Source organism: Xenopus tropicalis, chromosome 2 (assembly GCF_000004195.4).
Source record: "Xenopus tropicalis strain Nigerian chromosome 2, UCB_Xtro_10.0, whole genome shotgun sequence".
NCBI classification, from domain to species: Eukaryota; Metazoa; Chordata; class Amphibia; order Anura; family Pipidae; genus Xenopus; species Xenopus tropicalis.
This window is the reverse complement of record NC_030678.2, coordinates 167576209-167603730: the sequence shown is the minus strand read 5'-3', so window position 1 is coordinate 167603730 and position 27522 is coordinate 167576209. Positions and strand designations below refer to the sequence as shown.

Here is a 27522-nt window from a genome sequence, read left to right as displayed (position 1 = left end):
AAGCAAGGTGTTGTGTAATCTCTGCAGCCCTCCATCATTCAACCCCTTGCACATGGGTGTTTTAAAGGGAAACTCTGGCTTCCAAACCAAAATTTGTTAAAAAGCCCCATAAAATACGGAAGCCCCTAATATACCTATCACTTTAATCTGTTCCTTCAAAAAGTAGGAATAAATACCATTTTTATATGCTGAAATCCAGCTGCAAAACAGTTCTTCTCTTTCTGCATCATTTGAAATCCTGGCAGGGGAGGAGGGACTAAAACACTGATGTTACAAATTGTAACAACTTCCCCACAGCTTACAGACAGCATGCAGGAACTACATAACCCACAATGCATTGCACTGGGATGTTCCTTTCCTTATTGACATCACGTGTGCAGCAGGGAATTGTGGGATTGGGAGGAGGCAGGCTGAAGGCAGGCTGAGGACAGGTGACTACTGTTACATGTTATTTGAGTCACAAAGTAGTCAGCCAGATCAGCAGGGGAACAGGGGGCGGGGCTTAGGGAACTGTTCCAAACCAGATTATTATTATGCAGGTATAGGACCCATTATCCAGAATGTGCGGGACCAATGGTATTCTGGATAAGGGATCTTTCCGTAATTTGGATCTCCATACCTTAAGGCTACTAAAATATTAATAAAACATTCATTAAACCCAATAGGATTGTTTTGCGTCCAATAAGGATTATTTATATCTTACTTGGGATCAATTACAGGTACTGTTTATTACTACAGAAAAAAAGGAAATCAGTTTTACTGATCAAATTCTACATTATTTGATTAAAATGGAGTCTATGGGAGACAGGCTTTCCGTAATTCGGAGCTTTCTGGATAATGGGTTTCCGGATAAGCGATCCCATACCTGCATTAAACATCATAAAAAGGCTGCATAGTTTTTAATTGATATGTATTGCAAATTGACTTGAAATTATATTTACTTTTCAAAAAGCTTCAATTGTGTTTGGGCGGAGTTTCCCTTTAACCTGTTTTTGCTGTGAAGTGGGTTTTCCTGCGTTCCCATGCACAGCAATGCAGGAGTTAATGCAAGATTCCCGTATAGGTGTGCACCCACAGGCATGGCTGAACCAGGCAGAAACTTTAATTCTGCACTGCTGCTTTAAGAACCGTCCTCTGATATTCCTAGACTACAGCTCCCGTCGTGCTTTAGCCTGTGATAAAATTCTGGGAGTTGCAGTCCAGCTGCACCACGGACGGCTGATGTTGGACACAGGTAGCTGATTAGCAGCCAATTCCAATGCATGCTGCAGGGCTGCATAACAATCCACCCAGGCTGCAGCATACACCCAACTTTTGTGCTCATTGTCCCTGCTGAATAAAGATTCTGTTTGTGTTTAAAGGAAAAGTAGCGGCGACTCCGGGCAGATTTATCTGTTTATACTTCTGTTTCTTTGCGTGGCCTTAGATGACGCCCGGGCAGAGTGCCTGTTGGGTGGCACCTATCCAGAATATGCCTTTTTATAGCACCCCACCCCGTTATTACAGTGGCGGAGAGCTGCCCGTGTTATATTTACATTTTCATTCCCCGTGCTTTATATAGCATCGGGTCCCATGTGGCCGGGACATTGGAAACATACTTGGAATACCTTAAACACTTCTGCTGACAATAAATTAAGAGTCAGCACAGGACTTTGACCTACCAGCCTGGCAGAGGGAGGAGGGAGCTGGGTTAATTAATTGGAATTCTTTGGGAAGGATTTGTACTTTTCATGAGAAGACTCGGGCACATTGCCTCTCACTTTATTCCCCTTTCCCTGCTCTCAGATTTCTGGGCAAACAAGTGAAAATGTTGCGACTGCTGAGCAGCGAGGAGCAGGAAACCCAAACGGCGCTGAAAGGTCTGAGCTCACGGAACCTGCTGACTTTGGCCCTCGGGGCGGTGATCTTCCTCCTTTTTGGATTCATTATAGGTAAAGTAATTGCCGATTCGCAGGCGGATATTTGTCGGGCCCTAAACCGTGCAGAAAAGGGTACAATTTGAGCTCAAAACATAGGGATCTTCAATATGTAATAATAAAACTGTTATTTATTACTTGTTACTGGTAAATTAGACCCATAGGATGCTGGGAACTGTAGTAGAACAACATCTCGTTTAAAGCTTTGGAGCTGATATAAAGGGAAATATTTCACTAGAAGTAACTTGAGCAACTTTTCAGTTGGTCCTTATTTTTTATTCCTGGTTTTGCCTTTCTATTCTGATTCTTTTCAGGGTCATTTCTGGGGCTGCCCCACCTCACAAGGGTGGCTATTTGTATTGTAATCTACAATTAAAGTGGAGCTAATTAGTTTGTTTATTTGGTTATACTTTGTCTCACTGTATGGAGCTCTGTAGCAACAGCCCAGTGCCCCTTATGGATGAAGACACACAGAGCAACTTAGTAGCAACTACTTCCCATGGCTATTAAATGCCAGACAATGACAATACTGAGAATTGCCTCTGCTAAAACACACATAGAGACAATTAGTAAATGATCAGCATTGTCTATTTATGTAGCCGGCAATAAGTAGCTGCTACTAGTAGCTCTGTGTGTCTTCACCCTAAAGCTGGCCATACACGCACCGATAATATCGTACGAAACCTCGTTTCGTATGATATTCGGTGCGTGTATGGCAAATTGGCGAGTAGGCCGATATCGACGGAGGCTGCTGATATCGGTCGACTTGCCGATGGGGCAGGTTAAAAGATTTTGATTGGGTGCCATAGAAGGTGCCTGACCAAAATCTGCCTATTCCCATTCCTATTGTTTCTACCTCCTTATCTGCCGTTTCAGCCCTGAACGGTTTGTGACTGATTGTACGATCTTTCGTGCGACCATCGGAAAGATCGCAAATCGCCACGTGTGTGGCCATCTTAAGTTATCACCCTATGTTATCTCTTTCCTTATCTCTTCTACATACTGTAGACTGCCCCCCAAACCCGTCCCTACGCATTAGCAAAGCCCCCAAAAACACCTATTATGTCACCAGGGAGAGGCAGTGCCTAAGAATGGGGTGCTACCCCTACCCAGAGACATCAACCTCAAGATAATCCACTCTAGCCTTTTTGCAATCTTATTTAAAGGGGAACTAAACCCTGCTGCACAGCACAGAATAATTTAACATATAATGAAGGTTGAGGCATGCTGGGAGCTGTAGTCCAGCAACATCAGGGTTGGATTCTTAAAGTAATATTGCACAGTAAAACTGTTCCTAAACTTTCCCCAAATCCCCAGGGCCGGCGGCTGCATTAAAATGCAAGAAATCCCCCAATGAGAATCCCAGCTGATGTGAGTAAATCCGGCTCCCTGTTCTCTGTTCCTGCAATTGGAGTTGGGAGCAATAAGCACAGATTCCCAGCACTGAACAAGTCTGTCTCTTTATCCCCATGTCTGATTCCTGTGCCATATAATGACGGGAGAATTCACATAATTATCTCTATATGTAAGATAACAGGGAGATGCCTGACACAGTGCTGGGAATCAGCATTCTCATTGGTCACTTCTCTTGCATTTATAGTGAGATTCAGTAGAATGCTCAGTGGTCATTTTTCTTGCATTTATAATTACGTTTTCTGACAACTTCTATAGCTAAACTGGGGGGCGCAGGTTGACAGCATTATGGTTGGGGTTACAACCCCTTTAATGTAATCCTTTAGTGTGAAGCCTTAAAAAAACAGGACTGGATCATAATCTTTCTCATCACATGGGCTAGTTGGTAGCCTACCTAATTTCAATCTGAGAATTAATATGGATGTGGTACCACATAACTTGATGAATCCAATGCCCCCCAAGTTTATCCTAGAGCTTACTGAGCATGTACAGTGCCACTGACTCTCAAAACATGGCCTAACAAGATCAGACATGGGGGAACCCTGTAAACAAAGGAATCCAGACATATTCAGAGATATTAATGATAATATGATTACATTGTCTTTCTTTCCAGGATGGTTTGCCAAACCCAACACAAGCGCCCTCCCAGTCCAAACGCATCAGAGTATGAGAAATGTATTCTGGGATGAAATGAAAGCAGAAAACATAAAACAGTACTTACAGTAAGTTTAATATTTTCATAATTACCTGCACAGTACTGGTGAGCAGTGGCTATGGGGTGAACACATTTCCCTTAGTGCTGAAGAGACTGTGTGCGCATGCATCCCCTTCACTAGGTTAAGTTGCCCTTTAATAACCACATACCATAGGAATTAATGGGGTTGTTTACCTTTGAGTTAACTTTTAGTATAATGTAGAGAGTACAGTTCTAAGACAATTTGAAATTGGTCTTCATTTATTATTTATTTGTAGTTTTTAGTTATGTCAGTTCATGAGCTCTCCACTTTAGAGTTTCAGCAGCTATTTGGTTGCTAGGGTCCAAGTTACCTTAGCTACCAGGGAGGGGTTTGGATGAGAGACTGATATATGATTAGGAGAGGGACTGAATAGAAAAGAAAGTTACAAAAAGTAACAATAACAATAAAACTGGAGCCTCACAGAGCAATAGTTTTTGGCTGCCGGGGTCAGTGACCCCCCATTTAGAAACTGCAAAGAGTTGGAAGAAGAAGGCAAATAATTCAAAAACTATAACCAATAAATAATGAAGACCAATTCAAAAGTTGCTTAGAACTGATCATTCTATAACTATAACTTTTAGTAAGTGAATAACTGTGAAAGATGTCGGTGCAATAAAATATCCCCAATGTACCCGGGATTTCTATTCTAGTCACCCTATTGCATGAGACGAGGTTGGTGCGTCTGTATGCCCAGGCTTATTAGTCTCGTATGGATTCACACACATGTTCAGCTGGTGATAGTTTGCCCCTGTGACTGGACATCCATCTATTTAATGCAATTTTAATGGTAAAAACACCCAGCATATATAATATCCATAAGGCTTAGGACATAACAATATGTTTCATCCAGCTCTGCTATAAAACACCTTCCTTCCATTAATAAGTTATTGTGCTGCAGCGGATAATATTGATTTTTCTTCTGGTTTTGTTTCTTATTTATTACATTGAAACCTGCTACCATATTCTCAGGTAGAGGCAGTGATACATTTTCTTCTATATGCCATTCTTTGTACAAACCCTTGACTTACACTATTAAAGGCGTAGTTCACCTTTAAATTAACTTTGAGTATGATGTAGACCAGGGATGGGCAAACTACAGCCAGCGGGCCACGTCCGGCCCGTTGGTCTTTTTAATCCGGCCCGCCGACTCCGCAAGTCTCATCACGCAAGACTTGGACTGACGAGCGGAGACAGGGTAACGTTGGCCCGGCCGTCAAATTTTAAAAGTTAATGTGGCCCCTGAGCCAAAATGTTTGCCTGCCCCTGATGTAGACTGATATTCTGAGACAATTTACACTTTAGTTTTTTATTTTTTGTGGTTTTTCAGTTATTTAGCTTTTTAATCAGCAGCTATCTGGTTGCTAAGGTACTTGTTTACCTTAGCAACCAGACAGTAGTTTCAATGACAGAGATGAATAGGAGAGGGGCCTGAATGGAACGATCTGGAATTAAAAGTAACAATAACAATAAAATTGTAAGCTCTTTCAAAGATAAATAATGAAGACTAATTGCAAAGTTGCTAGGAATAGGACATTCTATTACATATGAATAGTGAAAGGTCACCCATACCTTGAATTTGTTATTACATTACAATCGTTTATGTAAAGCCTTTCAATATCCATATAAAGATGTTCCCCTGCTGATTGGCTGACTACTTTGTGACTCAAATAAACTGTAACAGTAGTCGCCTGTCCTCAGCCTGCCTCCCCCCAATCCCACAATTCCCTGCTGCAGACGTGATGTCAATAAGAAAAGGAACATCCTAGTGCAATGCATTGTGGGTTATGTAGTTCCTGCATGCTGTCTGTAAGCTGTGGGGAAGTTGTTACAATTTGTAACATCAGTGTTTTAGTCCCTCCTCCCCTGCCAGGATTTCAAATGATACAGAAAGAGAAAAACTATTTTGCGCTGGATTTCAGCATATAAAAATGGTATTCATTCCCACTGTTTGAAGGAACAGATTACAGTGATATTAGGGATATTAGGGGTTTCTCTGTTCTACTACCCTGAGGCTACTCACTTGAGTCTATGGACTGGTGGGACACGCAAAGGCTACTAAACCTCTATACTCCTCTTGGGAGCATGTTTTGCACCTAGAGTGACTAAATGTCGGATCCAGAATTTATTTTACCTGCCTTTGTAACCCCAATGCTCTCTCTTTACTGGGGCTTTTCCTACCCTCGGCTCCTGGCATCATTCCCCCCTCCTCTATGAAGAACATCCAAGAGAACTAATAAACAGCACTACGGGAACCACCTTACCCTCTTCTAGGAACCTTCTCACCACCATCTACAGGGCATATTGTGGATGGACTGGATGGACTATATCTTGCACTCGTGCTGACAGAGACAACCTCTTTCTTTTATACACAACATAGAATTATTAAAGATGGTGTAAAAAATATATATTTCATTTTTAAAAGGAGTTGTTCACCTTTTAAATTATTTTTTCCGTGACATACAGGGTGATATTCTAAGACAATGTGCATTTGGGTGTCATTTTTTTATTATTTGTGGTATTTGAGCTATGTAGCTTTTTATTCAGCAGCTCTCCAGGTCAGAATTTTAGCAGCTATCTGGTTGCTAGGGTCCATATTACCCTAGCAACCAGACACCCTAGCAACCAGACATACCCTAGCAACCAGACACCCTGAATAGGAAAATAAGTAATAAAAAGTAACAATAGCAATAAAATTGTAGCCTCACAGAGCATTTGTTTATTTAGGTCAGTGAAAGCTGGACAGAGTCAGAAGCAAACCATTAAAAAACTATAAAAGAGAAAAAATAAAGCCCAATTGAAAAGATGCTTAGGAATAGACTTTCTGTAACATACTTACAGTACCCTTACCCTTTAAAAGAGAAGTCTATGGGACAGCCCATTATTGCTTAAATTAGCCAAAAACTGGAAATGTGCTAATTAAAAAACAATGGTTTTTAGAAATTACTTAACGGATCTGTGGTACAAAGATCCAATAAGATGATGTGGCGTTTAGTTAATTAGTGGAAGAGACCATGCTGAAAATACAATAACTGCCGCACAGCATATTTTGTTTAACTCACTAATAGTCTCTCCAAATGAAGCCATTTTTGCTACATAGTGAAAAAAAATATTTACTATATACTGTGTTTTGTTTGCTTCTAAATTGCAGCAATTTCAGCCAAGTCCCACATCTAGCAGGAACACAAGAGAATTTCCGTCTCGCACAGCAGATTCAAGCCCAGTGGAAAGAGTACGGTCTGGATAAAGTAGAGCTGGCTCATTATGACATTCTATTATCGTACCCCAACGAGAGCAACCCCAATTACATCTCTATTGTAGATGAACATGGATATGAGGTCAGCATGGTTACAATGATTAATCTTGTTAAAGAGTAATGATTACCAAATCAATGTTTAATCATTGTTATTGCTTATTACACCCACTGGTGTGTACAGGTGGCCACATACAGCATTGCTCATTTGTCGAGGTTGCCAAATCTTTTACTTAATATACCCATCTTAGGTAAGCGATGGTGAGCTAATCCGATTGCTTGGCCCTAGGGCCAAACCAGCACATTGCAATGAAGGGGGCATATCAATGATCTGATGCAGTCCTCGAACTTCGGCAAAAAAATCAAGCCTACCCGATCAACATCTGGGCGATTTTTGGTCAGGGAACCCTGTCAGAAGGCCCAATACATGGGCAGATAACCTATCGAATAATGGTGGCCATACACAGGCCACCATTAGACCGGTCCCTTAGACCGATTCAACAGCTTATCTGCCCGTGTAGGGGCACAAACAATGGGCCTGCCTGACATTGACCCTGAAATCGGACAGATATTGATCAGGCAGGTTATAAAATGTTATTGGATCGGGGACCACATCAGCTCGTTGATGCGGTCCCCGAACCGACTGCGCCTATTACCGGTGTTGTAATTCGATTGTTTGGCCCTGGGCCAAACGACCAAATTAACCCAAATTCACCCCATATTGCCCAACCTTAGGTGGGGATATCGGGAGAAGATCCACTCACTTGGGACCTCGCCAAGCGAGCGGATTTTAACATGTATGGCCACCTTAAGTCTGCAGGACCCAAATCAGCAGCTTAAATCTGCCCATGTATGGTCACCTTAAGACCACAGACCACTTCTGTCTGTCTTTGACCAATTTTGTTGGCCAAAATTCTTAAGTTCTGCCTTAACTGTACATTGCCATACCACTTAAGGCCGGTCTTTCCTCTGCTTCCTATTGGGTGTCCAATGTAGGGCAATATCAGTGGTTGAGTCTGTAATACCCTTTAGTATATGTCCAATCCATCTCCATCACCTTTACATTATGATGGTGGCCATCTCTTCTAGATGACACTGAGTTAGAAGGTCATAGTTTGAAATCTTCTGTGGCCAGAAGATGTTAAGAATCCTTCTCAGACTTTTCTTTTTCTGTTTTACGCCAGCTTGCCAAATCATAAAGCAGTATGATGTTTATTAAGTTCACCCTGCTCAGAATTCTCATTACTTTTTTTTAAGATATTACCGTGTTTCCCCGAAAATAAGACACTGTCTTATATTTTTTTAAGCTCCAAAATATGCACTAGGTCTTATTTTTAGGGGATGTCTTATTTTTCCATGAAGAAGAATACAGTACACATTTATTCCATCGTTTGGGCGAGATTTATCGCCCAGCCTAGGTGGGTGCCTTATTTTCCGAGGGGGTGAAAAATCGGGGGGGTGCCTTACTTTCGGAGGATGTCCTATTTTCGGGGAAACAGGGTAATAGTATATTCCTATGCCTTTCCCCATCTCCCTCAGAGTACCCAGTGGTATTGGATCCCTATCCCCATCCAGTGGAGGGAAGTTTCTTTATGATCACAATGTTTACTGAATCAACACTGATGGTTTTCATCCACCAATGCTATATATTATATATATATATCATCATCATCATCATATAAAACTGCACTTACAGGTCTTGCAAAGTGGAAAAAAAACGAGTAATTTATTGAACCGATGTTGTGGTCTCAGCAGAGACCTTTCTCATCTTGAGACCGAAACATTGGTCCAATAAACTGCCCATTATTTTTTTACTTTGCAAGACCTGTAAGTGCAGTTTTATATGATGCTATATAGTTTTTTGATTATGGCACCCAGGCAATTAGCTTATACAAACGGAGTGCAATCTACACACTGGTGTATATATATACACATACATATAGTTCAAAAACAGTTGCACCCTAACAGTTCCATGGGTGCTGTAGTCAAATTTAATTAGTATGGAAAATGATGGACCAGCACGTCTCCATTACATTATATCTTATGAAAAAATCTTTATTGTATCGCCATACATCCAAGTTTTGGTCCCTTGGGACCTTTTTCGAGGTATGTATGTATATATAATATTATAAAAATAACTGGCATCATGCTACCTTTTTCCGAATGTTTTTTTTAGGTTTACAATACATCATTATTTGAACCTCCTCCACCAGGATATGAAAATATTTCAGATGTCGTTCCACCATACAATGCCTATTCAGCACCTGGAACCCCAGAGGTATGATTTTGTGTTTTGGCCCTGCCCCAAGCCCTTCCCTAGCCACACCCCAGCATGGGCCAATTCACCTAAAGCCCTGCCCACTTTCTGGTAAGCTTTGTTCTTTTGGGGGTCCGCAATTTTGGTCTGTTTTGTAGAAGCTGTTATTCTTAAGAGCCACAATGTAGGCAGGAAATAGGGGTAGGCAGACGGGGCACGTGTCTAGGGCGCAACAGTGGGGGGCACACACACATATACCCCTAGTTTTGGCTCTGAAGAGGAATGCGCTCACCAATCAGTGGTGCAAGTTGAGGAGTGAAGGCATTTTTGTGCATAAAGGTGACAAGTGTGCATAGAGGGGTGGTTTCCACAATGGAAAGGCATTTTCGGGCATTTTGTCACCTGTGATTTTACTTTGGCAAGAAAAGGCCCTGTGTGTTATGACCCAAAGGAATAGACTGCATAATGATTTCCCTCTTGCTTTGTTTCCCACAAATTCTGACTTACAATACAGGCCTTTCATAAAGCTTTTTGAGCAAAACACGTGCCAGGAATTTCCTTTTTCTCTTTTTATACTGCCTTCTATTATGGCCAATTGAATGTTTCTGACTCCTAAGGCTTCATTCCGTGACGGCTTTCGTAATTTAATTTTTTAGGATACGTTAAATAATATGACCTCTGCCAGCATTTGGATACAGACAGGGCTTGGGGGCGGGTGATTGGCACACTGGGGTACTAATGTCTCCTACATAATTAGCAGGCCAGTATATTGGTTTATATTGAGTTTATGTCATATTCTGATCTGTTTCTGGACGTTGCACGGTGGAGCTATAAAACTGATAGCCATGAGTCCCTCATATTTGTTGCCATGATATTATTGCCCCAAATACAGAACATACCCAGGGTATGATGTAATTTTTTGCCTTACTTTTAATTATGTTCAATGGAAGTTACATTTTCATGTATTCTGAATATTTACATAGGGTTGAAAAAAGACCAGAGTCCATCAAGTTCAACCCTTCCAAGTAAACCCAGCACACACAAACCTATACTGTACAACGTAAGCTGGGAAGATGCATTTACCAATGCAACTTTTTGTCCTAAAGGCAACAGTTGGCAACTTATTGGCCCATGTATCTGGCCAAAAATGTATTTATCACCTACCACTTAAGCCTGCAGGGGTCAGGAGGCTTGAGCATAAGTCACAGGGTTTTGGCCTAAAAACCAGGTGCCAATGGTCTGTTCATAGCTTGTAGAAAACTTTTAAAAACTTTTAAAGGCCTATATTTTTACATAAAAGCCCAAAGAATGTTGTGGCTGATCTTGTTACAGGATCCCTTTCCCCCATCTAATTCCATATGGGGCAAAGGAGCTTATTGCACTAGTTGTAAACCAAAAAAAAAATCAGTTTTCGCTCTATTCTGTATCTGCTTAGTGAGAGAGACTTCTGAAACGTAGGGATCTCATTGAAACCATCCACGATTAATGAATAATATTATTAACAGATTTCTGTTCCAGGGGGAGCTGGTATATGTGAATTACGGCCGCACAGAGGACTTTCACTATCTGGAAAGGAATTTAAATATCAGCTGCCATGGGAAGATAGTTATTGCCAGATATGGAAAGATTTTCAGAGGGAATAAGGCAAGTATATGGTTGTAGCAGTCAATTCACTATTACTGGTATGAAGGCTACTGAATGCATCACATAAATACCGATACCATACTACATACCTGTAGCCAGCTAGCTGATTTACTCATTCACATGGAAAGTGTTGGGGAGCAACACAAACACAAAAATGTATAGGGTGCCAATATGAGCTATAATTGGCTATTTGATAGCCCCATGTGAACCGGCAGCATACGGTAGACTCTGTTTGATATTACACTGGATGAATGCAACTAAAACTTGCCGCCTAACCAGGAATTCAGTAATAAGCGCCTACTTTGAGGCCACTGGGAGCAACATCCAAGGTGTTGGTGAGCAACATGTAGAGCCACTGGCTGGGGATCACTGCATTATATGGTCAAAACTATGTAGACCCTCCGTCTTCTGCTTTCTATATTGTGGCAACAGTTTGGGGATATTTTTGATATGAACAATATAACAAATGAATAGAAATCAGAAATGAAAAAAAGTATATACAATTAAGGCTGGTCCATGTAAACAGACCCACCGTTAGTATTGGGCAAAATTTGAATAAAGTCATACCGAGTAGATTGGGAGACCCGGGTGTATATACCCTGAGCCGATCGCTAATTAGCAAAATTCCCAACACAGTCAAAACTTATATGGGCCAATAATAACTCACCGTGTCTTTAATGTGGTCCGGGTGCTTAAAGCCCCGAACCCGTAGCCAAGGGTGGTAAACCATACAGCAAAAGAGACAACTCTAAGCACGCCGGACGACAGGTTATCCACTTAAAATTTCAGCTTTATTGATACCATTAAAAACAGCACACCTGACGCGTTTCGTGCGCAAGCCCACTTAATCATAGGGGATATTTTTGCCTCTTTCAGCACAATAATGCCCACATGCATCCGCAAGTGAGATTTATAAATAATAGGTTTGTGACATGGGATTGAAAGAGCTTGACTGGACAGAGCCCTCACCTCAACCCAACATCTAGTGGGAACCTGCCCAAAAAAGTATAGGCTGTTATAGCAGCAAAGAGACAACCAAATCCTTATTTATACACTTGGTTTTGGAATTAAATATTGGACAGGCTGGTGTCCCAATGCAGTGTATTTACTGTAGGATTAAAGGCGGCCATACACGGGCCGATTGTAGCTGCTGTTATGGATCCCTTGGACCGATTTGGCAGCTTATCAGCCTGTGTAGGGGCAGAAACGAGGGGCCTGCCCGACCAATATCTGGCCTGAAATTGGCCAGATATCGATTGGCCAGGTTAAAAAATTCAGTTGGATTGTGGACCGCATCAGCTCGTTGATGCGGTCCCCGAAGCGACTGCCCCATTGCCGCCAATATAATTAGATTGTTGGCCCCAGGGCCAAATGATCGAATTAGCCTACAAGCTCCCCGATATCCCCCAACTATAGGATCTCACCAAGGGAGCGAATCTTAACATGTATGGGGACCTGTAGTTTTTTTTTTCACCTAATGTTTCTACTAATAAGGAATTTAGCAGTAGAGCTATTTTCAGTTTAAGTGCCCTGCGGAGTTTCAAGCTTATCCATTAGAGTTTAGTATTTTTCGTTGCCCTTTCTCTTCCGCGCTCTTGTGTTTTGGTGCCTTCAGTGCGAGTACATTCTGGGAAGCAGCCAGGACATTTCAATTCAGGGTAGCACACTTGACAGCCGCAGGAAAGCAGCCTCTAATTCCAAGTATTTCATTTGTGCCTAATGCCATTTGCCAGATAAACACAAAGGGAGAGGGTGCCAGCAATGTATAAAGGATATCACTGCTAGATATATTTTCCACCAGCCAAAGCCATTCATTTAATGTTCACTGTGCGAGAAATAATGGAGGCAGCCAAAAAAATGTTCAACCCTCAGCCAGTTTAGCTGGAAAGAAATGGCATTCTGTGCTCGGCTCTTGGAAGGATAAAATGAGCTACTGCTCTGACCATTTGCCCAAGTATTTATTCAGGTAGGATTTTTAACTACGGGTTCCAAGCCAATCATTGTGGCCTAAGAATGGTTCACTGTAATGGTTAATATTTGAGCTTCTGAACCAAAATCTGCTGAAGAGCTCCAAACAACATAGAAACCCCTAATATCTGTTCCTTCAAAAAGTATGAATAAATACCATTTTTATATGGTGAAATCCAGCTGCAAAACAGTTCTTCTCTTTCTGCATCATTTGAACTCCTGGCAGGGGAGGAGGGACTAAAACACTGATGTTACAAATTGTAACAACTTTTCCACAGCTTACAGACAGCATGCAGGAACTACATAACCCACAATGCATTGCACTGCAATGCTCCTTTGCTTATTGACATCACATGTGCAAAGAATTGTGGGATTGGGAGGAGGCAGGCTGAAGGCAGGCTGAGGAAATTCAACTACCGTTACATTTGGTAGATAAGTGTACCTTATATGAAGTTCTAGATTTCTCTGCACGTATTTCCGTCTAACATTTTGAAATATGATTGACTTTTGCAGGTTAGCAATGCACAAAAAGCTGGTGCCATAGGCATTATCCTCTATTCCGATCCAGTAGATTACTGTGCTCCTGGTGTAGAACCTTATCCAGATGGTTGGAACCTTCCAGGCGGTGGTGCCCAACGTGGAAATGTCCTTAATCTGAATGGTGCAGGAGACCCACTTACCCCTGGTTATCCTGCAAAAGGTATGAGTAATGGGAGCAAAACAAGAAGGTTGGTTGATGTTTCTGTCCAGGGTGGAAGTAGAGACCAGGAAATATGTATTCCCTCATCCACATACAAAGTGCATGACCATAACTGCTAGAGAAGATGACCCCCCCCCCCATAGAGAAATAAATGTGTCAAATGGCTGTTTTTCTAGAATACACATACCGATATAATGAAAAGGATGGCGTAGGGCTCCCAAGAATTCCAGTGCATCCTATAGGATACCATGATGCCGAGGCCCTGCTGCGGTAAGCAGAAGATCTTGACTTGCATCCATTCTTGTAATTTGTGCCTCCACCAATACACCAGTTCAGCCTGCTTTGATGAATTACACACAAGGTGCAAAGCACAGGGAACACTGATTCATGGGAACCCTGGAATTAACACTTGCCTTAAGTTGGTATCCCTTCCAGGGCTCCTCTTTGTGTGTTGAGTCTACACACCTAACTGACTTGCTTCTAATGAACCTTACACTAACATCATTTCTGGTGCCCCATACACCAGAAACTAGTAAGTTAGGTTGAAAAAAGATGTACGTCCATCACGTTCAACCATAATGCCTATATATAACCTGCCTAACTGCTAGTTGATCCAGAGGAAGGCAAAAACTCCATCTGAAGCCTCTCTAATTTGCCTCAGAGGGGAAAAAATTCCTTCCTGTCTCCAAGATGGCAATCGGACCAGTCCCTGGATCAACTTGTACTAAGAGCTATCTCCCATACCCCTGTATTCCCTCACTTGTACTGAGAGCTATCTCCCCTACCCCTGTATTCCCTCACTTGTACTGAGAGCTATCTCCCCTACCCCTGTATTCCCTCACTTGTACTGAGAGTTATCCCCCCTACCCCTGTATTCCCTCACTTGTACTGAGAGCTATCCCCCCTACCCCTGTATTCCCTCACTTGTACTGAGAGCTATCTCCCCTACCCCTGTATTCCCTCACTTGTACTAAGAGCTATCTCCCATAACCCTGTATTCCCTCACTTGCTAAGAATCCATCCAGCCCCTTCTTAAAGCTATATAATGTATCAGCCAGTACGACTGATTCAGGGAGGGAATCCCACAACTTCACAGCTCTCACTGTAAAAAATCCTTTCCGAATATTTAAATGGAACCTCCCTTCTTCTAAACGGAGTGGGTGCCCTCGTGTCCGTTGGAAGGACCTACTGGTAAATAAAACATTAGAAAGGTTATTATATGATCCCCTTATATATTTATACATAGTTATCATATCCCCCCTTAAGCGCCTCTTCTCCAGTGTAAACAGACCCAACTGGGCCAGTCTTTCCCCATAACTGAGCCTTCCCATACCCTTTACCAGCTTAGTTGCCCTTCTCTGGACCCTCTCTAACTCAATAATGTCCCGTTTGAGCATTGGAGACCAAAACTGAACAGCATATTCTAGATGGGGCCTTACCAGCGCTCTGTAAAGGGGAAGAATAACCCCCTCCTCCCGTGAATCTATACTCCTTTTAATACAGCTCAGTACCCTGTTTGCCCTTGCAGCTGCTGCTCATTTATGTGTAAATAAGGAAAAATATGGAATTTGGGGAAATAACGTGGGGAAAAAACGATGATTTGTATGTGCAAGTGAGTCCCAAGTTATGATTAGCCTTTTAAAGCCAAAGCTGAACTTTTCTTTCGTAGGTTCATGGGAGGTACGCCTCCCCCAGACCAAAGCTGGATAGGAGGTCTCAATGTCTCTTACAATATTGGTCCAGGATATAATGAAAGCCACAAACTATTGTAAGTATTGTTGCTTCTGCTAAGTGATTTTAATAGGCTTATTTATCAATTATCGAGTTGGTGAATTTGAGTGTTTATTTATTATTAAGAGAAACTCTTCCGAATAAAAAAATCTCAAATATCTCAAATTTGTGAATTTACAAACTTGAAAAAACTTGAAAATCTTGAATTGGAAATATGGCTTGACTTTGCCTAGGACAAGTTCCAGTGACTTCTACATAAACTTACAAGCTTTTAGATTACTCTCTGCCCTCCATTTGCCATGACCCTCCCATGATCGTTCCTCATGAAGGGAGAGTCAACCCCATAGGTGCCCAGTACACCAGCCCAAGTGCACCTTAAAGCACGTTAGCAAGAAGAAACTGGAGATATAGCAAGAGCATGGTACAAAATATTTAGAAGCTCAGGGTAGCTATGTTATTCCAGTGGAAAGTATTCTCAGCCAACAAACACATGGAGAACATACCAAACACAATTATTATGAAAGTAGCATTGTTCCTGTTGTATGTTTTGCTCATATTTAGCAGTGATCTCTTGGTTGCAGAAAGGTCAGAATGCGTATCCACACCTTCAACGAAATCCGAAGAGTTTACAATGTAATCGGCACCATTAGAGGAGCTGAGGAGCCAGGTAACGTTGAAGGATACCTGCTGTATGTCTTTGTCTTAAGTCTACCTGAATAATAATGGAGATGTTGCAGGTTATAGAGTCATCATGGATTATGTCCATGTGGACAAATGATTGCTTTGATTGGCTGCTGTCATCCTTTAGAAGAACATCAACATTTAAGCAGATGGCACACTGTCACCAACAATGCAATTTATGAAGCTACACCATCTGGGCTTTGAGTTGGCCCCAGAATACCCAATCAGAAACCCAGTGGAAGCCCCCCAGTTAGCCCTCTTTCTAAATCCAATTACAATTTTATCCAGCATTTCATATATTTTTAGACAGATATGTGATCCTTGGTGGCCATCGAGATGCTTGGGTTTTTGGTGGCATTGACCCACAAAGTGGAGCTGCTGTTGTCAATGAGATTGTAAGAAGTGCTGGAAAACTGAATAAGCAAGGTAAATGTTTTCTTTTTTTCTTACACATTTCCCCTATTTCACAGCTGTTCACTTGACTAATTTGTTATTTCTGTAGGATGGAGGCCACGAAGAACAATGATGTTTGCCAGCTGGGATGCAGAGGAGTTTGGGTTATTGGGGTCTACAGAATGGGCAGAGGTAACATGCTTGTGGGTTTCTAGTGTAACTTTGTAAATGTAGCATCAGAGCTGTCCTTAGTGGGGGGGCAACTATCCTGCACCACACAGAGAATGCTGGGAGTATTTTTTCATGCCACCACTAAGGGCATAAGGGCAGCCATGTGGGGTTTCTTTTTACATAAAATCTGTATTTTATTACAGAAAATGTTTAATTTCCGCTAACCTGGGACCTCTGTGCCTTCCTATAATGGTACAGACGCTCACAAGCAGTAAACAGGAATAACATAATTTAATTACGGTTATGTTGACCATTTTAGGACATACTGCAGCTAATTTACAGTGCACCCTCTGCATTCCAAAACCTCTCAGACCTTCATAAAACTTGTTCCCTCCCCCAAAAAGCCACTAACACCTTTCCTCTGCACAAAATTCCCTCTCCGACCTCCCTATTCCTTCCTGTCCTATCCCCCTTTAGATAATTCCTCTGCTGTTCCTTCTCCCTGCGCCTTCCCACCTATCACCCCTCTGGTAGCCTCACTCTTCTACATGTCACCCCCCTGTGCTAGTAAAACCTCCTGTGTGCTCCTATTTACAGCTCCAATCTCGTTCACCGAGGCTGTTAAAAGTTGTCAACTCATCCCTCGTGGCTTTTGTATGGTCCCAGCCGTCAGGCCTGCCTGATACCTAGTCAAAAATCAGGCAAATATTGATTGGGAAGGTTCGATTTTGCTGTTGGATCAGTGGCCGCATCTGCTTGTTGATGCGGTCCTCATTCCGTCACTCTACATAGTTCCAATTATTAACTGTTCATTGGCCCAAGGGTAGAAAATCAGTTTGGATTAGTTGAATATTGCCCACCTCAAGGTTCTTCTCTATGGCCACCTATTCCTGTTGCATGTATTCCTTCCTTCTTCCTCAGTTTGGTTTGTATACCTTGGTATCTCCCACAGGCTTAATCTACATACAAAGCCAGGGTTTTGCTGGAGATAAAATGGCAAACAAATAACACTTTCCCAATGGATGCAAATCCATCAGCCCTCCAGGTTTGCGTCTGAGTGTGAATTACCCCGAGAGGATAAAGATCCCTTTTGTCATGTGTTTTTGTCCTAATTTAGCTAATCCTTTCCTTTCCTGTAGGAAAATGTGAAAATGTTACAGGAACGTGCTGTAGCCTATATCAATGCTGATGCCTCTGTGGAAGGTAGGCATGTACTCTACAGAAATATTTACTGTGCTTGGCGTATTATTTTAGCTGTCACTATTGACCTTCATCAACGTCCCTTCCCATACATACATTGTGATATAGGAACAATATGTGCATTATTAGAACCGTATGCTCCACACAAACACACATATATACTTCCTCTGCCCATCTCCAGTGAATTGGACTTGACCTGATGTATAGCTCCTATACAGACAGGACAATGCTAAGCAACATAGTCACTATAGGTTGGTGCTAACTAAAAGCATGTTTTATTTGTTTCATTCCATGTTTTTTAGGGAATTATACTCTGAGAATTGACTGCACGCCTCTGATGTACCAGCTAGTCTACCGTTTGACTAAAGAGGTAATTATTAACCTGCATAACTTGATCATGTGTTGGTGGACACATAACCTTCCAGAGATTTAATTAAGGTTTAGTTAACCTTAATTTACTTAACACCAGTGCAATGGCCCATGCCAACCAACCACATATTGATCAAAACTAATTTTTGGTTGGTTGTTATGGATGACTGCACGGGTGCAAACACACCTGTTAAAAAATTAGCCGCAAGGTTAGGTTCTTGTGTATGGGCTGCAGTGATGTCCACTGGAGACTGGAAATGAAACCAGTAATTGTAACATAACGAACACCCCATGTCAGGTCTGCAACAAACACTGCTTACCCTGGGTTTGATTTGTATAGCCCACTGAGGCAGGGACCTATTGGAGGAGAAGGGTAAGGGTATCATTTATATAATGCTTTTTTCCTGTGGAGCTCAAAGCGCTTTACAGCAAGCAAGGCGGCCATTGTAGGCAAACTAAGAATGCTGAGACACCAGGAGATAAAATGACTTGAACAGGATCACAAGGAGTTACCACAGGGGTTCGAACCAGGGTCTCTAGCATGAGATCCCACATCAAAGGGTTACCACTTAACCTGTAGACCAGGGGTCCCCAACCTTTCTTACTCATGAGCCACAGTCAAATGTAAAAAGACTTGGGGAGCAACACAAGCACCATAAAAGTTCATGGAGGAGCCAAATAAGGGCTGTGATTGGCTATTAGGGGCCTCTATGCACCCTATCAGCTTACAGGGGCTTTATTTGGTAGGAAATCTTGGTTTTATTCAACCAAAACTTGCCCCCCAAGTCAGGGAAATGTTGCTCATGAGCCACTGGTTGGGGAACACTTCTCTAGACCATCTCATCCACTTGAATTTTCCAGCAGTTATTTAGATACTTATTCAGATAAGAGCTGAGAACAACCTCAGGAGGGCATGGTTACAGTGTTTTGAGCGTTAAAGGGTAATGCCCTAACACTTCTGCAAATCACCTGTGGAAGGCCATTGAACTTTCTCTGTAAAGTCCTACACACCAACTATTTGGCTGGTCACTACATTACAACTAAAATGTGTATTGTGGTAGAGTATAGGGAACTGGAACACTAGTCAGGAAACCAAAACCACACAGGGTAAAGACTAGCAGAGTTGCCATGGCCACAGAAAAAGAGGCATCAGACAAGGGAGAAAGGGTGGATCACTGTTTTACTTTGAATGAACCTTCAGATGAGAGCAGAATATTCTAGTATAAGATTCATTTATTTTTGTTTTCATTAAATGAGAAATATTAACAAACTGAATACACCGGGCAGCTAACTGTTTTGCCTTCCATTAGATTAACAGCCCAGATGAGGGGTTTGAAGGAAAATCGCTCTATGAAAGTTGGCACCAGAAAGACAACTGGACAGAATACAAAGATTGCCCAAGGTATGACATGTTGCTTGACTATTAACTTTCTAAGTGCACAATGATATGGTCTAAAAGGTTTTGACAAAACAGGAACCAAATTAAGAGGTCCAACTTGGTATCTTCGTATCTCTTCTCATACAATATCTGATCTGGGCTCAGTTATTGATCAGGAAGACTTGAAAGACTTATTAATGGAAGTACCATATCTGGTTATGGATGTGGTTCTCATCAGTCTGCACAGGGCTTCCAGGTGATCAGATTGTAGATTTGAATGCCAGATCTTCAGCTCAGCATGACTGGTGGGTGGCCAAATTGGGTAAAGGTTTTACTGCTTATCTCTACTTCATCAAAGAGTACAATACCTGTACTCCTGAAAGCCTAATGGTGGCCATACATGTTAAGATCTGCTGGCTTGGCAAGGTCGCCAAGCCAGCGGATCTTCTCCAAATATCCCCACCTACTGGTGGGCGATATGGGGAAAATGTAGGCCAAACGATCGAATTCTAATGGTGGCAATGGCACAGTCGGTTCGGGGACCACATTAACAAGCCGATACGGTCCCTGATCCGACTAAATCTTTTAACCTGCCCGATCGATATCTGGCCAATTTCAGGCCTGATATCGGTCGGGCATGGCCATTGTTTCTGCCCATACACAGGCCGATAAGCTGCCGAATCAGTCTAAGGGACCGATATCGGCAGCTACAATCGGCCCGTGTATGGCCACCTTAACTTTGAGGCCAGTTAGACCAAGATTTGAGGTGAACACTTATTTACCACCTTAGTTATTACTGGAACTATGACTGAACAGCTGATATAGCTATGTTTTCTTATATTTGCATCTGTTCTATGAGTTTGTTATGAGCAAGGGGTCTCTGACCATATGTTGAACCTCAAAAAGTTGTTTTACTCGGAAAATAACTGTTTCAAATGATTCCGCTAGCATGTTAGGTGTTACTGTCCCTTTAACAACGTTATTTTCTTTCTTGTTTGTGAGGATAAACAAGTTGGGCTCTGGAAACGATTTTGAAGTATTTTTCCAGCGAATTGGCGTTGCGTCTGGCAGAGCTCGTTATACTAAAAATAGGGTAAGTCTTTTGTACTGAGGCACCTGGTAAGTAGGAGGGATAGTGTGTATCTCTATCAGTCAGAATGACTCACACAGCCATTTTACCAAGTGACAGGCTAAATAACTATTATAGTTGCACAACGTCATCCTGAAACCTTAAATGCTGTAATTGTCTGAGGAGTCAAGCTGGCAGGGGAGGGCGAAAAGAAAATATGAGAACAGATAAAAAGACCATCAAGTTGTTTTCATTTCTTTTATAATATTATTTTCATTATTTATTGTCTCAGGAGTATTGTTCTAATGTTATATAAAAAAAACTGTAACACAGATAAAGGTATAGGGTCCATTATCCAGAAAGCTGCAAATTACGGAAAGGCCATCTCCCATTGACTCCATTTTAATCAAATAATTCAAATTTTTTAAAATGATTCCCTTTTTCTCTGTAATAATAAAACAGTACCTGTACTTGATCCCAACTAAGATATAATTACCCCTTATTGGGGGCAGAACAGCCCTATTGGGTTTATTTAATGGTTAAATGATTCCCTTTTCTCTGTAATAATAAAACAGTACCTGTACTTGATCCCAACTAAGATATAATTACCCCTTATTGGGGCAGAACAACCTATTGGGTTTATTTAATGGTTAAATGATTCCCTTTTCTCTGTAATAATAAAACAGTACCTGTACTTGATCCCAACTAAGATATAATTACCCCTTATTGGGGCAGAACAGCCCTATTGGGTTTATTTCATGGTTAAATGATTCCCTTTTCTCTGTAATAATAAAACAGTACCTGTACTTGATCCCAACTAAGATATAATTACCCCTTATTGGGGCAGAACAGCCCTATTGGGTTTATTTAATGGTTAAATGATTCCATTTTCTCTGTAATAATAAAACAGTACCTGTACTTGATCCAAACAAATATATAATTACCCCTTACTGGGGGCAGAACAGCCCTATTGGGTTTATTTAATGGTTAAATGATTCCCTTTTCTCTGTAATAATAAAACAGTACCTGTACTTGATCCCAACTAAGATATAATTACCCCTTATTGGGGCAGAACAGCCCTATTGGGTTTATTTAATGGTTAAATGATTCCATTTTCTCTGTAATAATAAAACAGTACCTGTACTTGATCCCAACTAAGATATAATTACCCCTTACTGGGGGCAGAACAGCCCTATTGGGTTTATTTAATGATTAAATGATTCCCTTTTCTCTGTAATAATAAAACAGTACCTGTACTTGATCCCAACTAAGATATAATTACCCCTTACTGGGGGCAGAACAGCCCTATTGGGTTTATTTAATGGTTAAATGATTCCCTTTTCTCTGTAATAATAAAACAGTACCTGTACTTGATCCCAACTAAGATATAATTACCCCTTATTGGGGCAGAACAGCCCTATTGGGTTTATTTAATGGTTAAATGATTCCCTTTTCTCTGTAATAATAAAACAGTACCTGTACTTGATCCCAACTAAGATATAATTACCCCTTATTGGGGGCAGAACATTCCTATTGGGTTTATATAATGTTTGGTAGACTTAAGGTATGTAGATCCAAATTATGGAAAGATCCCTTATCAGCTAAACCCCAGGTCCTGAGCATTTTGGATAACAGGTCCCATACCTGCATTTACAAATGGAACACTCTTTATTGGTGTGAAACAGAGCACACAATTTATATAATGCCCCATTCTTAAGCACACAATGCCCCATTCTCGAGCACACAATACACGTTAAACCCTATTCCTACAATGTTCATACATGTTTTGCTTTTAGAAGGAAGGAAGGTTCAGCGGTTACCCTGTATATCACAGTGTTTATGAGACATCGGAGATAGTTGATAGATTCTACGACCCCCTCTATAAGAACCATCTGGCTGTAGCCAAGGTACGGGGAGGCCTTGTACTGGAACTTGCTGATTCCCTGGTGCTTCCATTTGATGGCCAAGACTACGCTGAGGCACTGAAGAATTATGCCAATATCATTTTTAATATGGCACAGAAACATCAAGCAAAGCTTCAGGAGTACAGCATATCCTTTGGTAGGTACCATCAGATTATATGTTCCTCAAAGCCTCCTTGGGTACCCAACTCTCCATCTCAATACTAACGTTCCTCAATGTCTCCTTGGGTACCCAACTCTGCATCTCAATACTAATGTTCCTCAATGTCTGCTTGGGTACCCAACTCTGCATCTCAGTACTTACGTTCCTCAATTTCTCCTTGGGTACCCAACTCTGCATCTCAATACTAACGTTCCTCAATGTCTCCTTGGTACCCAACTCTGCATCTCAATACATACGTTCCTCAATGTCTCCTTGGTACCCATCCCTGCATCTCAATACTTACGTTCCTCGATGTCTCCTTGGGTACCCAACTCTGCATCTCAATACTGCCATCTGGAAGTTTCCACTCTTGCCACACATAGGTTTGTTCTCTAGTCCCATGCATGAAGCCAAAATGAGAAGTTCCCATAGACCAGCTGCTGGCATTGGTTTTTAGGGGGGACAACTTGATGTCCCTACCTTGACATCTTGATGTGTGACTTTTAATGTTCTCCAAAGTTAATTATTGGGATGCAGTGTGTGGCCTCTCCCTAATTGCTGTTCACATACTCTATCATTATTTCAGCAGTGCATGTTTTTTATTCCTGTTGGAATACTGATCACTGTATCTGCTTCTCCTTTACAGAACCTCTGTTTTCTGCAATTGCAAATTTTACAGAAAATGTGAAGTCATTTAACATGAGATTGACACAGCTTGACTCATCAAAGTAAGTAACTGCAATAAAGTCTTTATACGGTGGTCTGGCCTGGCCTATAAACATGTATTTGATAATGTGCCCCTCATATAAGGATACTGAGGAGTTCCATGGCCACTGACCTATATACAGGACATGGAACTATGAGGTGATTTCTGATAAATTGAATTTATTAAATTATTTACTTGTAATAAAATTGTATTACATTTTTCCCAGCCCCATAGCAGTGAGGTCTGTGAATGACCAGCTGATGTATCTGGAGCGAGCTTTTATTGATCCACTTGGGTTACCCGGAAGACCATTTTATCGGTAAGATATTTGTATAGGCCTAAGTATGGGCATATAAATCTGTTGGGTACAAAATTTAGAGACTGGCACCAAGTAGAACATGGAGGGCCCAGACTGAATAGTTACCATTTCTAGAAAGCATGATATTTTTCATTGTTTAATTATGTAGGGCTTTCTGAAGCTAAAGTTGGGCCTAATGGATCAAGTGGGGTTTTGTATGGCAACAAAAGATCATTATAAGAAAAAGAAATAAATACAGCACTATTGACAAGGTGAATCACTGCCAGTTTCTCTCAAAGGCAACCAGAATATTTCCATTAGTTATTAGATTGGTTTGCAGTGGTCAGATCATTACCATAGCTCTTGAATTGGAGTCTGGGTCAGCAATAAAAATATACAAAGTTTAGAAGCTACAGGCATATTCCCATTGGACAGTTCCAAAAAGTTGAACAAAATTGAGTTGAGTTTAATAAGCAAAACAAATGCTTTTCAGCAAGGTCTTTGATAGTAATCGCACTGGAGAGGGATAAATAAACTTTGCAGATTGCCATGAATTATATACAGTTGATTTGTGTGACCTTTGGCCATCAATGGGTGATAGGGATGCTTCTTTAAAAACTGAAGAGGCATGTGTTGAATCACATGGTAGAAGTGTTACTGTCACCATCTTGCCCTACTGTACCCTCTATCCTTGCTTCTCCAGCAAAATCCTGCATTGAAATGGTTTTCAAAAACCCAAACAGATTTTTTTTTTATATTTAATTTTGAAATTTCACATAGGGCTAGCCATATTTTTAATTTCCCAGGGTGCCACAGCCATGTGACCTGTTCTCTGATAAACTTAAGTCACACTTTGCTGCTGTGCTGCAAGTTGGAGTGATATCCCCCCCTCCCAGCAGCCGATCAGCAGAACAATGGGAAGGGAGCAAGATAGCAGCTCCCAGTAGGTATCAGAATAGCACTCAATAGTAAGAAATCCAAGTCCGGCTTGGGACTCCTCCAGTTACATGGGAGTAGGAGAAACAATAGGTTAGCTGAAAGCAGTTCTAATGTGTAGCGCTGGCTCCTTCTGAAAGCTCAGACTCCGGCACAATTTACTGCTGCGCTGCAAGTTGGAGTGATATCCCCCCCCTAACCCCCAGCAGCCGATCAGCAGAACAATGGGAAGGGAGCAAGATAGCAGCTCCCAGTAGGTATCAGAATAGCACTCAATAGTAAGAAATCCAAGTCCGGCTTGGGACTCCTCCAGTTACATGGGAGTAGGAGAAACAATAGGTTACCTGAAAGCAGTTCTAATGTGTAGCGCTGGCTCCTTCTGAAAGCTCCTTTGTCGGTTCAAGAATAAAATGTTAAATGGTAGAGTGAATTATTTGCTATGTTAAACAGTGTCATTTAGAAATAAAAAGCACATCATAAAAACCATGACAGAATCCCTTTAAAGGCAGCTTCATTATTCAATGGGCTTTGTATGGTAAAGCAATTCACAGTTTCCATCTCACCTCTATACCGTTCTACAGTGTCGACAGCTGGTCGTAAACCTTGATAGCTGCTCATTTAACTAGATTCCAAACTGTGGACCTTAATTTGGCTACCCTCTCTCTAGATCATATCGGGCTGATATAATCATTGGCTTGGGGTTTGTCTTGCATTGAGCAGGCAGGCTGGTAGGAGGCTCCCATTTATGGGCCAATAAAATGATGGCTTAAGGTGCCCATACACCTTCAGATCCGCTGGCTTGGAGGTTACAATTGTCCATAGTTTAGATAGGGACCTTAGATTATAAGTTTCACTGGGTCAGGGACTGATGTGTGTGTATATATAATTTCTGTATTATCGCTATTTGTTTTGCAAGTTCCCTCTATCAGGCTAAATGATAATGAAAAGAGGCAACTTGGGAGCTGTATAGAGCAGCAGCTGCAGCAGCCCCACTTTGCCTTTGCCCTGTTGGGCCGTTACAAAATCTTCTTTTTTTTTTTTATGCAATTTGCTCCTTTGTAATGATTCCCGTAGGCACGTCATCTTCGCTCCGAGCAGCCATAACAAGTACGCGGGCGAGTCCTTCCCTGGGATATACGACGCCCTGTTCGACATAGAGAACAAACCAGATGAGATCACAGCTTGGGAGGAAGTCAAGAGACAAATCTCAATCGCTGCCTTCACTGTGCAAGCGGCTGGAGAGACTTTAAAGGAACCCGCGTAGAGATATATTTATACACAACATTTTTGCCTGAAAATTGCCAACGTTTTTATGAAAATGATTGTACAGGGGTGTAAATTATATTTCAATGTAAAAAAAGCTTTTATTATACAAAAAAAAAATGTGATTGTATTAAAGGAAGCTCCTAAATCCATCTACCCACTCAGTAGGGTTGGCAGCAGGTATGATAAGGAAGCAGCCATATTGCTTTCACAACTGCCATATTGCTTCTGTGACTGTGGCATTCTCTTTAGGAGTCTACAGATATTCCTGCCTACTTTTCATTATTAGCAGTACAGTTACAGCTGCCTTTGGAGAATGGCCCTGATGTGCCAGTATGGTGGCACGTACAAACCAGTAAGTTGAGATGGAAGCCTACTGCTTCTTTAAGTCTACTTTGGGGGGCCAGTAAAGCCTCCCACATAGCTGCCATTAAAGATGAAAACTGTCACCCACAGCAACCAAAACTCCAGCTCCCTGTTCTGTGCAGTCATTCATATAAACAAGAGGGTTGTATATGCAGCCCCATACAAGGCCCTATATTTATATATAGCCACCTAAACCCATGTGCTTACTTAAAGCGGCAGCCTTAGGGGATGGACCTTGGGTGCCTATATAATCAGTATTTTTTAAAAAAGGAAGAAAAAAAAATAACACCCACCCCCCCATCCCCAGCCACCACATGTACGTGGCCAATGGGGCAGGTAAGGGTTCTGGCATATGATGTGTTTTCCATAGCCTAGGCGCATTTAGGTTCGGTGCCTAGGGTGGCACTGGACTTAAATACCCCATAATAACTCATTGTTTCGTCTTGCAACACATAACACGTTTTTTTTCTACTAATGGAGTAACAGTTACATGCAAGAGCAAGTTAAACCCGAAACCAGGTGTCTTTACAATGGAGATTTTTTTTTTCAGGACATGTGACTGCTACAATGACATATGCATTTGGTATAGGACTGTTTATATTATATTTATCATCTAAAACTGCGGCAGTTCTGAATGCCATCAGTGTACAATGGCAGCAGGGAGGTGATTCATATACGGTAAAGTTTCTAGGAAACCTTGAAATACAGACCTTTCAAAGCAAAAATAGGCACAGATTTAAAGGGAATGTTAACCTAAAAAAGAATTTTTATAACATTAAAACAAACCTTTTGTTTGTAGCTTTTTCTCTGCATATTTTTCCTTTATACTCGTGAGTAACACATTCTCTATAGAAAGCAATAGGAACAGAACCATAGAGCACCAGTGAATGGGACAAAATCATTGCACTATAGAGACAACCAATGTGAAGATCATCATTTGTACAAAGTGCTACCTGCCCATATCCCAAGACTTCTGTGAACATTATGGAAAATAAAGTTTGTTTCCATCCTA

The 27522-nt window shown here is 41.5% G+C and overlaps 1 protein-coding gene across 4 annotated transcripts; it reads left to right on the top strand.

Moving 5' to 3' along the window:
* The first annotated feature begins 413 nt into the window (after positions 1–413).
* Positions 414–27522, top strand: folh1 (folate hydrolase (prostate-specific membrane antigen) 1). 4 transcript variants are annotated; one of them, XM_004912168.4, is made up of 20 exons: positions 414–431; positions 1786–1931; positions 3943–4051; positions 7215–7401; positions 9493–9594; positions 11092–11217; positions 13699–13885; positions 14062–14155; positions 15555–15653; positions 16198–16283; positions 16604–16723; positions 16800–16882; positions 18001–18064; positions 18364–18431; positions 19741–19832; positions 20811–20901; positions 22674–22938; positions 23588–23669; positions 23874–23966; positions 25956–27522. In XM_004912168.4, exons 2-20 carry the CDS (start codon positions 1808–1810, stop codon positions 26143–26145), a joined length of 2262 nt encoding a protein of 753 aa, XP_004912225.1. In that variant the 5' UTR covers positions 414–431; positions 1786–1807; the 3' UTR covers positions 26146–27522. The 4 variants fall into 4 exon arrangements, with proteins under 4 accessions (XP_004912225.1, XP_004912226.1, XP_031753207.1 ...); XM_004912169.4 differs by lacking the exon at positions 414–431 and adding an exon at positions 1158–1234; XM_031897347.1 differs by lacking the exon at positions 414–431 and having other exon boundaries at positions 1409–1931; positions 22677–22938.

What these genes read in the sequence shown, in the direction of transcription:
- folh1 (XM_004912168.4), top strand. Translation starts at nt 1,808, where the DNA reads ATGTTGCGACTGCTGAGCAGCGAGGAGCAGGAAACCCAAACGGCGCTG. An exon ending in CCTTTTTGGATTCATTATAG is followed by an intron (nt 1,932 to 3,942) that starts GTAAAGTAATTG and finishes CTTTCTTTCCAG; the next exon opens with GATGGTTTGCCAAACCCAAC. An exon ending in AATGAAAGCCACAAACTATT is followed by an intron (nt 15,654 to 16,197) that starts GTAAGTATTGTT and finishes TCTTGGTTGCAG; the next exon opens with AAAGGTCAGAATGCGTATCC.